The sequence below is a fragment of the Salvelinus alpinus genome, chromosome 26 (genome assembly GCF_045679555.1).
Source record: "Salvelinus alpinus chromosome 26, SLU_Salpinus.1, whole genome shotgun sequence".
In the NCBI taxonomy this organism is placed as follows: Eukaryota; Metazoa; Chordata; class Actinopteri; order Salmoniformes; family Salmonidae; genus Salvelinus; species Salvelinus alpinus.
This window is the reverse complement of record NC_092111.1, coordinates 9,873,508-9,890,145: the sequence shown is the minus strand read 5'-3', so window position 1 is coordinate 9,890,145 and position 16,638 is coordinate 9,873,508. Positions and strand designations below refer to the sequence as shown.

The following is a 16,638-nucleotide window of genomic DNA, read 5'->3' as shown; positions in this document are numbered from 1 at the left end:
ATATGTAATCATTTTTTCTTTTTTCCATCGAGGTTATCATTGTTATAGTCTCCCCTGCGGTTTCAACTAATTCAAAAAACGAACACACACACACACACACACACACACAATTACACACACAATTGCTGCAGCATTACACAGAATACCAGTATATAAGGAAACATTTTTGACCAGTACAATCAGTAATTGTATGATTGTATGATTGCTCCAATGGGCAGTTGCTATGTTCTTACACAGTTATGTTCCCCTTTGACAATTTCTATTCCTCACAAAATGGATTTCCAGGGATATGAGCTGAAGAGATGACAATACAAACATGGATATCCTTGAAAAACCATGGTAACACTTTATTTACCTTATCTTACAGTACCTTACTTACCCTGCAGGTATAATGGTTTATATCTTGTAAGTGTTGAAGCCTTGATAATAATGCTTATAAAATAAAATAAAAATGTTCAAGCTATAAGTAGTAATTGTTTAGATCATCTGAGAATTTAGCTAGATTATTCCTACATCATCTCCTATTGTGCTAGTCATTACAGATGTAGGATTTTAATTTGAGCCAGTTCTCTACCGCAGGAATATAATCCTGCAGCAACAGGAAATGTTAATTATTATGTTGATTATAGTTAAGGGACATTTTTGTAGGGGTTGATCAATGTTTTTGTAAGGGAAAATCAAGTCTGAAATTTCAAAGTGGAATTGACAAACTTCAGAAGGCTTTTTAAACCTCAAATACACTACATGTTTTAAATATCCTGCATTGCAGGAAAGTTCTCCTGCAACAGGGGGATCAAATTAAGATCCTACATCCTGCTTTTTAGGTTACTCTGTAAAAACCTGAATCTGCAGAAGTCATTTAATCAATTTGTATTATGTTTGATAATTCAAACAGATTTTATTTGTCTGATACATTTGTATTTGACCTTATGTGATTATTAATGTAGTCAAAACTTAAGAAGTATACAAGCCTGCTCTCTAAACAATTGGCCAATTTGAGCATTTTACCAAACGGAACAAAGCAGGTCAAAGAACAGCAATATATTTTCCATAGGACTTTCGGCCAACTCGAATCCTTGCCAACACACACTCACGCTCATTCAAACATGTTGTTTTTTGTCCTTGGCGACAATTGCCGTGCTTGACGACCATACAGTGCGGACATGGCAACACAACGTTCGCCATCTGAGAGAGGAGAAGGACCTTTGTGTGTGTCATTTGGTGAGTGAAATAAGTAGTGATGAGATGGTCAGAGGGTCCGCCGGATGGAGGGAAGGTAAAAATAGAGAGATAAGAGGCACTTTTGACTGGGGGGCTGCAACAGTCGCAGCTACAAAAGAAACTATGGCCCTCAGAATCAGCCATCCCGCCAACCCAAAATGGAGTTTGTTAACTGAACGACAAGACAGTGTTATAAGACAAGGCAGTCTTCTGTCTGTAGTCTGCGTAACTCGGGCTAGAGTCTGCCTCAGGGAATTGTGGGTGCGGATCACAGGCCCAAGGGCGACACACTGCGATGTTGCAAGAGACCCGATCGTCGAATCGCACTCGCCGTGGAATTTGTTGTACACCCGTTTGATTCCCCTGTTATCCCCAAATTCTGAATCTGCCCCTCTTATCCCTAGTCCTACCGTGAGCGGTCACACTTCAAGCTCAGGGATTTCTGAGCCGAATCCAGCAGCTTTCATAATAAATATATGCATCTGTTTCACACGTGTAAAAAAATATATTAATTCAGTGTTGGAACAGACTTTTCTATATATATATATATATATATATTGTGCTTTTGCTGAGGGTCATTTTTACTGCTAGAATAACAAAAATATGAGAGGAGGGAATGACAAAGGAGGAACAGAGGGAATATGGAATATATGGACACTTATTCTCATGTTTTCATTCACATTTATATTCTCTGGCCTCTGGGGTTTATGTGTGTGACTCGGGCGCTGTGTTTGGAGTGCGGTTAGGTAAATAAAAAGCTGGGCGGTCTGCCTCTTAACCTCTGAAAACAGGGAGATGCAAATTTGAATCCCCCAGCGAGCCGAGCCAGAGAGAGAGGAGATATGGGTGAGGGAACGAAAGGGGGGAGCGGGGAAGAGGAGGAGGGTGGACGTTGTGAAAGTGCCTCCGAAGCGCGCGGGTCGGTGCAACCCCTGTGAGGGGCCCCGATCGATACAAACTCAGAGCAATAAAGCTTTCTCCCTGTCATCTCCGCAGAATACAAAGCAGAATGGGGAAGGAAGGGAGAAGGGGGGGTGAAAAGCTGTTCCGCTAGCCAGACCAATTTCCTACCCCCCCCCCCCCCCCCCCCCTCCCCAACCCCAAACCACCTCCTTCTTCTTTCTTTCTCTCTCTTTCAGACCCTTCTTTTCCCCTCAGTTTTTCCACAGCTCTTCATGCCCACTTACACCACGTGTTATATAATTAATGGCGTTTGAATAAATAGACTCAATAATTCATCACTGTGATTTTAAAGAGATTGATAGAGCAGAAGACGGAACTGAGCAAAAGTGGGTCCAAAGGAAAAGGTGAAACGCTGAAATAAATGGAAGGGTGATGGGAAAGAGAGAGGGGGGGGTGAGAGGTTTGAAGGGAGGTGATGGCCTTAGAGGAAGGGGGAAGGGAGGAAAGAGGTATTACACTGAGAGAGAGAGAGAGAGAGAGAGAGAGAGAGAGAGAGAGAGAGAGAGAGACAGAGAGAGAGAGAGAGAGAGAGAGAGAGAGAGAGAGAGAGATGGATGGATATGCCGATGGATGGAGGGAGGAAGGACGGGGGAAAGGGGGAATATTTAACAGGACAGGAAGAGAGAAAGACTAGAGGGATAAAGAGGTCAAATAACCTTTCTCTTTAATTCAGAGCCAATTTAAGTCTAGGACAATCGATAGACCTATAAACCGAGCAATCTACCGCAGACCATAACACATTGTTTTGTTGGTTAGGAGGCGCTGTCATGTCGAATGACTGTCTGTCTGCGCTTTCATCACACTTTTGATGCTGATGGATATTCACAGCAGTTTAGCCCTGTTTATGTCCATAGAAATATAATCTATTCTATTCATTCAAGTCATTCTATGTCTATGTTTATTGCCCCTTGTTGTTCAAGACAAGAGTGTCGCTCGACATTCTTATATCTGAAGCCTTTACACTTTCATTTTGGCCACATCCACATCTCTTTTTCTCCCTCTCTCTCTCTCTCTGGACTGTATGACCGTCGGCCTGTCTGTCTTGTCATTTTATTCTCTTGAGTCCTATCTGTTCCCTCTCTATTCTGAAGAGGCACTGTGTCTTTGTTACCCTCATTGTCACCCCCTCTTCCTTCTGTCATTCCTCCTTTTATTGGAAAAGCCCAATGCACTACTGCCACTACTGTCCTTTCCCTCCATCCTTGTGAATTGATCCCTTTATCCCTTCATCCCAAGTCTCCTACACTCTCTCGCTCTCTCCTCCTCTCCCTCTCCCTCTCTCCCCCTCTCTCCCTCTAATACTCTGGTCATCACCCTTTTTCCATTCTCTTTCCGTTCTGTCTCTGCCACTGTCCCAACACCAGCTTTCCTTCCTCCCTCCCTCTCTCCACCTCTTTCTCCATCTTTTTGCGTCCAGGCATCCACCCCAACGGAGGAAAGGATGAAAGGATGAAGGGAGGAAAGTAACATGCAGAGGCTATTTCCCCTTCTCCTCCCCCCTCTCCCTCCATTTCTTTGTTTATCTTCATCCCTCCGTCCCGCTCCCTGGGGAGGTCAGTAATAATGTTGGAGACGGAGTGAGGGAGGGAGGTGCGATTATTGTCTTGTTGGGAGTCAGAGGGATCGATCGGCCTAGAAATATGTGGTGCGAGAAAGAGATACTGTATCGGATATAATAAACACTCCAGAGAGATGCATTCGCACGCACACACACACACACACACACACACACACACACACACACACACACACACACACACACACACACACACACACACACACACACACACACACACACACACACACACACGACACATACATCTGCACAAATAATTGCCTACCTGCACACACTCACTCTTGAGAGCCACTGAAAGACTCTGAAAGAAACTCAACATTGCTGTAAGAGACAAGCAAAAGAAAGACACAGTCCTTAAGGATTTTTTCAAAGCCATCCAAATATGTGAAGACACCTTGCAATGGTTTCAGAATGTGTAAACAACCTTTGCCTCATTCAGAGTTATGTTTTCTTCCTATTCAAGCTTATCAATGAGTTGGGCTAATGGATTGAAAAACATACTTATACTTAATGATTAACACGCACCGAAACACACACTTACACACTTCTACACACACACTCACACACAGGCACATACACACACAGGCCATACACAGTGATCTTTCACTGCTGTTGCCTGGCAACGTGCCTATGTGTCCTATTGGAGCACAGAGCTGTCCAGTGATGTCATGTCCACCGCTGCTGACCAGTGATGTCATGACCAACGCTGCTGACCAGTGATGTCATGACCAACGCTGCTGTCCAGTGATGTCATGACCAACACTGCTGACCAGTGATGTCATGACCAACGCTACTGTCCAGTGATGTCATGACCAACGCTGCTGTCCAGTGATGTCATGACCAACGCTGCTGACCAGTGATGTCATGACCAACGCTGCTGACCAGTGATGTCATGACCAACGCTGCTGTCCAGTGATGTCATGACCAACGCTGCTGACCAGTGATGTCATGACCAACGCTGCTGACCAGTGATGTCATGACCAACGCTGCTGACCAGTGCTGCTGCACTCTGTAGCTCTGTGAACCGGGGACGAATAGGAAAGGAGATAAGGAACGCGGTATAGGGAAAGATAGACGGATAGAGAGATAATGAAAAAGAGAGAGGAGTAGAGGAGAGCAGTGATAGGTGCAGAATGAGAGGGGGAAAAGTGATAGATGAGCAGCTTTCAATGTTGCTTTACAATCCAAGCTTTTCCGATGAATCTTATTAAGTCTACAAAGAAGTGGCCTAACGCTGCATCAATCCTTGTCAAGTAGTATATCCTCAGAAATGCACTGTTTTTTCATATCTATTTTTCCAGAGATTAATCTATTTACAGAAATGTATAACTTGTATTTTCTTTTATATAAAACATCCAGAACAGTCTACATCTGAAGTTGTGAAAAGCAGTGGTAGAAATTGCTGAATGCGTGCGTGTGTGGTCATCGACTCCTAACAACTCCGCTTACGATCAACTCCCCGTGAAGACCGCACGGTCGGTCGTATGTCTTTAGAAGAGACTGCGTTCGACTTTTAAACCTTTAGCTCCCCTCTGTAAAAACAGCCATTGTTCCGTTCCAATGTCTGTAAACCAGGTCAACATGTAACCAGGTAGCGCTGCAACTCCTTGCATCAGGTACTGAGTTACATTGGTAACTTGTGTGTCAGTGTGAGGCAGCTTGGCAGTGCATTAGCAGCAGTATAGGTTCTTGTCAATGGATAATGCAAAGGTCATGTCTTTTTCTCCATCTCCTCAGTGGGCCTGCTCAGATGCAATTCAGTAAGCCTTTACACTGATTTACCTATCTCTCTGACAGTTGGGATTCTTAGAACACAGATCCTATAGTTATATATTGGTCCGTAGAACAATGATAGCACATACATGGGGAATAGCAGTCAGCAGTAACATTGGATCCTGTGGGGGCAGAGCACAAGTGAGCCCCATAGACCACAGGGTCCCCACAGAGTGTCCCCAGATGACTCCTCTGTGTGTGTGTGTGTGTGTGTGTGTGTGTGTGTGTGTGTGTGTGTGTGTGTGTGTGTGTGTGTGTGTGTGTGTGTGTGTGAGAGAGAGAGAGCGAGAGAGAGATGGTGGGGTTGGGGCCAGGGCCGAGCGAGGCAGGAGGCGCGGGGTGAATAGGGTGTTTGCTGTTGGTCGGGGCCATGTGGCTGACCTCTTGACATCCACACGCCTGCCTGGACCCTCCGCTCTCCCCAAAAAGGCCCCCCTGTCGCCCCCTGAACCCCCTCACACTGCCCCCCTCCACACACAACACACACGTCGTCTGTCACGGTCCCCAGACAGGCGTGAACGAGGGGGAGCAAGACCCCTTCAGCCACCCTCCCTCCTATCCGCTCCCCCTCTCCTCCTAATTCCCTGTCAGTGACCCTGAGCATCCCTCCCATCCCCCGCCTCGGCCCCGGTCAGCGTCCCGCGCCGCCCAAAGACAGATACATCATCTGCCGAGAGGCCCCTCACTCCCATTAGCACTGATAGACTGGGGGCCCTCGCAGCCTGCTGGCTGAGGTATATAGGGATGGGCTGGGGGGGTAAGGATGGGCTAGGGGGAAATTGGACCCCTGGTCAGAGGGGTGATGTTGGGTGAAGTGGGGGGGTATGACTGTTAAAAACACTTTTTACATGACTATTTTCATGTATTGTGTGGATGAGGTGATTGTGTGAATGTGTGTGTGTGAAAGCAGTTTTATATCTTTTATCTTCCAGTATTTCCATCTCCTCTTTTTAAATAAATGTTGTGGAGATGCAATGGACTTGAACTATATACTTGACAGCATACACTTTGAGCAGTGAGCAGTGTTTTGGTGGTTTTGTGATTTTCAAAGAGTTACAGACTGTCCAAGCTCTTACCATGCCAGAAGCAGGCAATACTGTCTATGTAATAAAACGTAATCTAAGGTAGTTGAATTGTGAGAGTTTATGTGCTGCTGTTATGAGAAAATACAGTGTGATATGATGTGTCCTACAGCAGTCAGTGACCTCCCTCAGAATCAGCAGGTTAGTGCTGCCACCATGTGGTGGTATTTAGCTACTGCAATTTCCTCAATATCTGTTAATCTGATCCAACTGATTCTCAAACGAAACTGAATTTCTGGTCGAAATTTTAATTACACACAGTATGTAATGATAAGAAAGTACTGTATCTGCCTACATAGGCGACTGTGAAGAAGTGAGAGTAAGAAATTGGAAAAGAAGAGCGGCATGGGGTGAGTGAATGCGAGCAGAAGGATATTTCTCCTCGTATGACCAGTAGTTTCCATCATCCACCCAAGCACTTTCCAACTGCGACACTTTCAGTCGTTCACTCGTTCTTTCCTTTTCGTCTTTGGGCTTGCTGTTCTCTCTTCTTCTGCCCAGACTGTCACTTTCTTTCTCCCACTCTGTACGTTCTGAAACCACCTCTCCTTTCTTCCTCCACCTCCTTCTCAGACATTGAACTTGATACTGACCCTAATACCCTTTTTTTTCAATTACGTTGTTGCAGTTTGTACAAGTACGTGGTACATTTTCACAACTAAGCACAAAAATCGAAACAGATCATCAAAATGTCTCATGTTTCAAAACTCGAAGCACATTTTCAATTGACTGAGTACAAGAAACAAATTCACAAAGTAACTTGTTCACTGCACCAAATCACTCTTTCAATTTGTGTATATATTCAATAAAAGTATCTGCTTTTCAAAATGCAATAATACTTTTGATTTTCTTGTCATTTGTTTACAATACAGTTAACTAGCACTTACTCATACTGCTCAAAACTCATTCCTACTGAACCAAAAGTATGTAGTGCTAGTTAACGTACACTACCGGTCAAACGTTTTAGAACACCTACTCATTCAAAGGTTTTTCTTTATTTTTTTACCATTTTCAACATTGTAGAATAATAGTGAAGACATCAAGACTATGAAATAACACAAAACACAAGTGTTAAACAAATCAAAATATATTTTATATTTGAGATTCTTCACCCTTTGCCTTGATGACAGCTGTGCACACTCTTGGCATTATCTCAACCAGCTTCACCTGCAATGTTTTTCCAACAGTCTTGAAGGAGTTCCCACATATGCTGAGCACTTGTTGGCTGCTTTTCCTTCACTCTGCGGTCTGACTCATCCCAAACCATCTCAATTTGGTTGAGGTGGGGATTGTGGAGGCCAGGTCATCTGATGCAGCATTCCATCACTCTCCTTCTTGGTAAAATAGCCCTTACACAGCCTGGAGGTATGTTGGGTCATTGTCCTGTTGAAAAACAAATGATAGTCCCACAAAGCCCAAACCAGATGGGATGGCGTATCTCTGCAGAATGATGTGGTAGCCATGTTGGTTAAGTGTGCCTTGAATTCAGACAGTGTCACCAGCAAAGCACCCTCACACCATAACACCTCTTCCTCCATGCTTTCCGGTGGGAAATACACATGCGGAGATCATCCGTTCACCCACGCCGAGTCTCACAAAGACACAGCGGTTGGAACCAAAAATCTCCAATTTGGACTCCAGGCCAAAGGACAGATTTCCACTGGTCTAATGTCCATTGCGCGTGTTTCTTGGCCCAAGCAAGTCTCTTCTTCTTATTGGTGTCCTTTAGTAGTGGTTTCTTTGCAGCAATTCGACCATGAAGGCCTGATTCACACAGTCTCCTCTGAACAGTTGATGTTGAGATGTGTCTGTTACTTGAACTCTGTGAAGCATTTATTTGGGCTGCAATTTCTGAGGCTGGTAACTTTAATGAACTTATCCTCTGCAGCAGAGTTAACTCTGGGTCTCCCATTCCTGTGGCGGTCCTCATGAGAGACAGTTTCATCATAGTGCTTCATGGTTTTTGCGACTGCACTTGAAGAAACATTCAAAGTTCTTGAACTTTTCCATACTGACTGACCTTCATGTCTTAAAGTAATGATGGACTGTCGTTTCTCCTTGGTTATTTGAGCTGTTCTTGTCATAATATGGACTTGGTATTTAACCAAATAGGGCTATCTTCTGTATACCCCCCTAACTTGTCACAACACAACTGATTGTCTCAAACGCATTAAGGAAAGAAATTCCACAAATTAACTTTTAAGAAGGCACACCTGCATTCCATGTGACTACCTCGTGAAGCTGGTTGAGAGAATGCCAAGAGTGTGGAAAGCTGTCATCAAGGCAAAGGGTGGCTATTTTGAAGAATCTCAAATATAAAATATATTTAGATTTGTTTAACACTTTTTTGGTTACTACATGATTCCATATGTGTTATTTCATAGTTTTGATGTCTTCACTATTATTCTACAATGTGGAAATAATAAAAAATAAAGAAAAACCCTTGAATGAGTAGGTGTTCTAAAACTTTTGACCGGTAGTGTATATAGTTTGATCATTTTGTTATTTTATTTAACCTTTATTTAACCAGGCAAGTCAGTTAAGAACAAATTCTTATTTACAATGACGGCCTACCCCGGGCCAAACCCTAACCCGGATGATGCTGGGCCAATTGTGCGCCGCCCTGTGGGACTCCCAATCACGGCCGGTTGTGATACAGCCTGGAATCGAACCAGGGTCTGTAGTGACACCTCTAGCACTGAGATGTAGTGCCTTAGACTGCTCCGCCACTCAGTAGCCAGAAACATGTGTCAGAAGTAGGATATGAATCCACGCCTTCATTCGGAGACCAGAACTGCTGATAACTGCTGAACACTGTATCAATTTGACATCAATTTGTGTTGGAAGGTAAAACCAAATCATGTATACAGTGCATTTGGAAAGCATTCAGACCCCTTGACTTTTTCCATATTTTGATACGTTACAGCCTTATTCTAAAATGGATTAAATACATGTTTCCCCTCATCATTCTACACACAATACCCAATAATGACAAAGTGAAAACAGGTTATTAGAAAAATTTCCAAATGTATTAAAAATAAAAAACAGAAATACATTATTTACATAAGTATAATGACCATTTGCTATAAGACTCTAAATAGAGCTCAGGTGTATCCTGTTTCCATTGATCATCCTTGAGATGTTTCTACAACTTTATTGGAGTCCACCTGTGGTAAATTCAATTGATTGGACATGACTTGGAAAGGCACCCACCTGTCTATATAAGGTCTCACAGTTGACAGTGCATGTCAGAGAGAAAAAAACAAGTCATAAGGTCGAAGGAATTGTAAGTAGAGCCCCCGAGACAGGATTGTGTCGAGGCACAGATCTGGGGAAGGGTGCCAAAGAATGTCTGCAGCATTGAAGGTCCCCAAGCACACAGTGGCATCTATCATTCTTAAATGGAAGAAGTTTGGAACCACCAAGACTCTTCCTAGAGCTGGCCCCCCGGCCAAACTGAGCAATCGGGGGAGAAGGGCCTTGGTCAGGGAGGTGACCAAGAACCCGATGGTCACTCTGACAGAGCTGCAGAGTTCCTCTATGGAGATATAATAACCTTCCAGAAGGACAACCATCTCTGCAGCACTCCACCAATCAGGCGTTTATGGTAGAGTGGCCAGACGGAAGCCACTCCTCAGTAAAAGGCACATGACAGCCCGCTTGGAGTTTGCCCCTAAAGACTCTCAGACCATGAGAAACAAGAACTCTTTGGCCTGAATGCCAAGCGTCACGTCTGGAGAAAACCTGGCACCATCCCTACGCTGAAGCATGGTGGTGGCAGCATCATGCTGTGGGGATGTTTTTCAGTGGCAGGGACTGGGAGACTAGTCAGGATTGAGGGAAAGATGAACAGAGCAAAGTACAGAGAGATCCTCGATGAAAACCTGCTCCAGAGCGCTCAGGACCTCAGACTGGGGGCTGAGGTTCACCTTCCGACAAGACAATGACCCTAAGCACACAGCCAAGACAACACAGGAGTGGCTTTGGGACAAGTCTCTGAATGTCCTTGAGTGGCCCAGCCGGAGCCCGGACTTGAACCCGATCGAACATCTCTGGAGAGACCTGAAATTAGCTGTGCAGCAACGCTCCCCATCCAACCTGACAGCGCTTGAGAGGATCTGCAGAGAAGAATTGGAGAAACTCCCCAAATACAGGTGTGCCAAGCTTGTAGTGTCATACCCAAGAAGACTCAAGGCTGTAACCGCTGCCAAAGGTGCTTCAACAAAGTACTGAGTAACTAATGTAAATACTAATGTAAATGTGATATTTCTGTTTTGTATTTTTAATAAATCTGCAAAATATTAAAATATAAATGTATTGTCCTACATAAGTACTATATAAGGAAACTGTAAGACTGGCATATTTCTCAACATGCTCACAACCTGCCATTGGATACAAATTATAAAAAATGGTGCATGTCAAGTTATAGTCAAATACTGTATGTAAATTATATTAACCATATACTATTCTTTACATTCAGCACTTCAAAAAGGAGAGTTGTATCTTGTATGTTTTGCTATTGGAATAAATGTTATTTAAAATGACTAAATGGTGAGCCTATGAGCTATTTGTATTTCACGGAAAAAACGTGTATTATGCATGAATGACTCAGGCTGAAAGATGTCTTAAACCCAAATGACTGCAGGATCAATGGTTGTGAACATAAGACAGGGGGTATTACACGTGCTGTCTGTTCAGTGTTTTGTAATTAGGCTTTTGAAAATCTACCACTTACATAAGAAAATGTGCCAAAGAGATTGAAAAAAAACGGTCATAAAATTGCCCCGATGCCCCCCCATCCCCCCCCCCCCCCCCACACACACTCCACTCCTCCCACTCTTATTTTTACCAATATCCACCTCTCTTTCTAGTGTTCTTTCCTTCGCTCATGCACTACATATGTTTACAGGATGTGGCGGGAGGAGGATGGGGGTGTAGAGGGGGACGGTGAAAGAGTCGTAGTGGGAGGAGGAAGGATTAAGAGTGAGGTGATAAGGTAGTGTTCATCATCACCATCTCTTTAAACTCACATATTAGCAAAGTAGAACAGAGCTCAACCCTGAACCATAAGAGGCCTAATATTAACATTTATGATTTATGATTTCTCTAATTGTACCATTCAGGCTCAGCTATAGCTATTTTCATATCTACTACATCTTAGGCCTTGCGTGAAAGCGCGAATGTGGAAAGAAAGACAATAAAAAGAGGGGAAAAGGCAGTAAGGTCAGTACTGAAGAATGACTTTCTTGCTGTAAGATGGTGGCTATGGTGAACAATAATGTCTGATTCGCAGGTAAGTACTCCGCTCTTCGTCTTGTACCCATTACTGGTTAATGGTCTCTCATGGGGTGGAGGCTTTGGGGGTTAATTAGCGTTGCCGTCAGTAACAAGCACTGCTAATTAGTGAACATCAAAACGAGCTCTGCCGGTCATAATGAAATGTCAGGTCATCTCTCCCGAGAAGGACCAACGTGTGTGTGTGCGCGCTTGCGCGCGTATAGTATAAGCTCATGCCCAGGCTACCAGGGTAACATTTTACCGCTACTTCTAGTGTATAACCATTGTTAGGCGGTGTGTATTTGGCGGTTTGTATTTGCATGTCTTTGTGTTATTCTATAAGACCCTCTCTCTTTCTGGGGATGGAGGCAATGCAATATGAAGACTAGTGATGGATAGTCAAGTGTGTAAAGTAGTAGGCTATTCCATAAAAATGAATCACAGGACAGAGGCAGGGATTGACATTAAGGTCAGAAAGACACAAGTTAGGACTATGTTTTGCTTGTCCGAAGATTATGATCACTTTCCCGAAAATGTAAATGAGCTGTTAACACGCAGTCATATACAGTAGGCCTATTGCCTGCCTTTCCCTTACACATAGGGGAGGAATAACAAAGATAAGTAGGCTACTGACTTATTGATTTTGGTTGTTGTCAGTAAAAAAAATTCAGAGCAGGCTCAATTTGCCCACCTGCCATAATTGCCATAAATTGCCTGTCTTTCACGTTAATAACAATGGGGAGGAACCAGAGAGATCCGTTTTAGGCTAGGCTATTATAATTCTTTGCAGTTTGATTGTTTTCTCTCAGAGCAGCAGGCTCAACTTTCGCGGCATATAATTATAGGCCTATTAGTCTATAATTAGAGCCATTCTAATTGTAACAAATTTAAACCAGTGACTCACCATGGTGTCAGTGTTGAAGGTGGAAGAATTTAGGCATCCAAAAATAGCTAACTGAAATGGTAAGCCTATGGATGCTGAAAAAGTGGGTGTAAGATGTTCAGAGTTTCGCTCATAAGCATAGAGGCTTATTACTGTAGACAACCTATTTGACCTTGTCTTCAAGTAGGCTTTGTTGGTCACTAATGTTATAAAACAGTGCGTTCACTTTATTATTTTGCAAACTATATAGGCACATTGATTGGTCCAATAAATGGCTTGAAATGAATCATTGCTCTTGAGGAAATCTGCAGGTTTGCACAATTAGTCACGCGCAAATATGCAACCATAGCTTGATAGTAGGAAGGACACTGCCAAACCAAATCTTCCGATATATATTTGTATTTTCTCATTAATGTCGATAACCCAGGTAACTCTTGAATTATGTCAATGTTTGAAAATGTGACGTTTGTAGGTTTTTATAACAGCTAGGGTAAACGTGTATCTATTCAAATGTTGCTAATTAGTGTACATCAAAACGAGCTCTGTCCGTGATAGTTGTAATGAAATGTCAGGCCATCTCTCCTGAAGAAGACCAACGTGTGTGTGTGTGCGCGCGCGCGCGTATAGTATAAACTCATGCACAGGCTACCAGGGTAACATTTTACCGCTACTTCTAGTGTATAACCATTGTTAGGCGGTGTGTATTTGCATGTCTTTGTGTTATTCTATAAGACCCTCTCTCTTTCTGGGGATGGAGGCAATGCAATATGAAGACTAGTGATGGATAGTCAAGTGTGTAAAGTAGTAGGCTATTCCATAAAAATGAATCACAGGACAGAGGCAGGGATTGACATTAAGGTCAGAAAGACACAAGTTAGGAATATGTTTTGCTTGTCCGAAGATTATGATCACTTTCCCGAAAATGTAAATGAGCTGTTAACACGCAGTCATATACAGTAGGCCTATTGCCTGCCTTTCCCTTACACATAGGGGAGGAATAACAGAGATAAGTAGGCTACTGACTTATTGATTTTGGTTGTTGTCAGTAAAAAAAAATCTCAGATTTTCCCAACTGCCATAAATTGCGTGTCTTTCACGTTAACAATGGAGAGGAACCAGAGAGGTCAGATTTATGCTAGGCTATTGGAAAATTTGGAATTCTTTGCAGTTTGGCTGTTTTCCCTCAGAGGGAGCAGGCTCAACATTTGCTGCATATAATTATAGGCCTATTAGTCTATAATTAGAGCCATTAGAATTGTAACAAAGCTAAACCAGTGACTCACCATGATGTCAGTATTGAGGGTGGAAGAATTTAGGCATCCAAGAATAGCTCATAGAAACGGTAGACCTATAGAGACTGAAAGGGTGGGTGGAAGATCCTCAAAGTTTCGTTTATATGCATAGAGACTTATTACTGTAGACAGTCTATTTGATCTCGTCTTCAAGTAGGCTTTGTTGGTCACTAATGTAATAAAACAGTGCGCTCACTTTATCCTTTCGCAAACTATTTAGGCACATTGATTGGCCCAATAAATGGCGCGAAAATAATCATTGCTCTTGAGGAAATCTGCAGGTATGCACAATTAGTCACGCGCAAATATGCAACCATAGCGTGATAGTAGGAAGGACACCGCCAAAACCAAAGCTTTCGATAGATATTTGTATTTTCTCACGAATGTCGATAACCCAGGTAACTCTTAAATTATATAATTGTTTGAAAATGTGACGTTTTTAGGCTTTCGTAACAGCTAGGCTAAACGTGTATCTATTCAAATGTGAATATTTAGATTAGAGGTAAACACATCGAATGGAAAATGTCGGAGTTGTTTTTCATGACACGACGTTCATCTCAGGTTCATAAGGCCTAAAATGTATTATTATTTGAAATATAATTATTGCAGGTAATATACTGCAATTAAAACAACTGTAGACTATTACAAAATCGTATAAGACATGCATGTAAATAGCTTAGCCTATTAGCTTGTTAAATGGCATGAGCTCCATCATACATCATTATTTTTGTCATTCATTGTAGGTCAAAATGAACCTTTTCAAAAATTAGTATTCAAGACAGATTATGAAAATAGTTTTGATTAAAAAAAGGCTATATTTGGAGCATAACACATTTCTGTCAAAAACGTGTGCATAAATAAATTCACTTACATTTGAATTTCTAATCTATTGTAGAAAACTTACCGGTTGTAATCATTTGTCTAGGCCTAACGTTAACGTTATGCAATTAAATTCTCGAGGTTTTTGACACAGATTCCCAAAAATATAGACTTAGCCTATATGAAATGGGTTACAGTTTTCCTCTTATCTCCAATTATGTGAAATATGTATTATTATAATTTGTATTGTGCATGTATTTATACAGTATGTATTTGGAAATCTTGACTACCACTTTCACATTTATGTTTGACGTGAAATTGTTTATTTTTTACGATTCTGTAAAAACATATGACTGTGTTATTCATGCTGCAATTTCCCCTCCAGAAAATCACATTCCTTTACCAACGCTGACTTTATTACAAATAGATTAGTTGGATTTATGGTGGGGAGATTTGAAAAGACATGATCTGTGCCGCCAGGTTTCATAACCATTTCACTTGCATTCATTAAGCCAGCCTGATGGAAATATAGTGTGTGGCCTCTCTCTCAAGCCTTGTGTGCATAGCATGCGTTACGGCATAACATTGAACATGTTCCTGTGACACTCATAAAGCTGGGAAGCCACTGTGCGAGCCAAGGAGATTGGAGATGGAGGGCAGGGGAAGAAAGGGTGAGGGAGCTTTTCTCCCTGTGAATCTCTCATCCTCATCCCTCCATATACGCTGGGCGGGCTGGGGATGTTTGTCAGTTGGAAACATGTTATATTTAACCTGCTTCCTTCTCTCCCCTGCAGATATCAGGATGTCAAAACCAGCAGAGGATGAGAAGCCTGGGGCAGACTTTCCAGGGGAGAGCACAGGTAACCATTTTGAGACTGCATTATGTGTTGCTTTGATATCAGTTATCATCATGTGCCATCATTAGGCCTATTTCATGTTTGAATGAAAGGATGTTGTGTGTGTGTCTACATCTGTTTATGTTGTGGTATTGATTGGGGAGAGTGGGCTAATCTGGTGTGTTGTTTTTGGATGTATTTACATTTTAATCATTTAGCAGGCGCTGTTATCCAGAGCGACTTACAGCAGCAATTATGGTTAAGTGCCTTGCTCAAGGGCACATTGACAGATGTTTCACCTAGTTAGGGATTCAAACCAGTGACCTTTCAGATACTGGCCCAACGCTCTTAACTGCTAGGCTACCTGCCGCTCTATGACACAACACATCCACAATAAGAGACCTCAAATCTTCTCCTTTGGTCACGTTTCTCACATTTTCCAAACAGAAAGTGAGAATGTTTTAGTCAGCCTGTTTGTATGACTTATGCACGTGACACTAAACCGCCAAATAAGTCACTGCTCAGAGTCATGTTGTCACACACCTATGTGTTTAACTAGATTTAGCTGATAGCTTGGGCTGCGGAATATTAGTAATTGACATTTGAAGTAACCTGTTTAAGGTTTTGCTACAGCCTGAGGTATTTACAGTAGATCATGATGAGGTTATTAGAATTCCACTTTATACTTTTCTCCTCTCTCTTTCTCACCCGTCTTTATGTCTTTCTCACCCTCTTTTTTATCTTACAGACTCCGAGAGGAACAGTCCTGATGCCAATGATCAGGTCTGTCATTTCAATTTAAGTAATTGTAAAATTATGTTTGTTGTTGTTGATTTATTGTTATTTGTGTTTTTTATGTATTGCTGTCGTTTGCTCTAAGGTTGTAATAAGATTATCTGTGCATATAGTAGAACCT

The 16,638-nt window shown here is 42.4% G+C and overlaps 1 protein-coding gene across 4 annotated transcripts in view; it reads left to right on the top strand.

The window, feature by feature from the left end:
* The window catches only part of LOC139554620 (POU domain, class 2, transcription factor 2-like), a 69,892-nt gene that overhangs the window by 34,133 nt on the left and 19,121 nt on the right, over positions 1–16,638 (top strand). For all 4 annotated transcript variants that reach the window (XM_071367577.1, XM_071367575.1, XM_071367576.1 and 1 more), the window contains exons 2-3: positions 15,681–15,746; positions 16,471–16,505. In XM_071367577.1, coding sequence (XP_071223678.1) covers positions 15,681–15,746; positions 16,471–16,505 — 101 coding nt within the window. The remainder of the gene's footprint in view (positions 1–15,680; positions 15,747–16,470; positions 16,506–16,638) is intronic.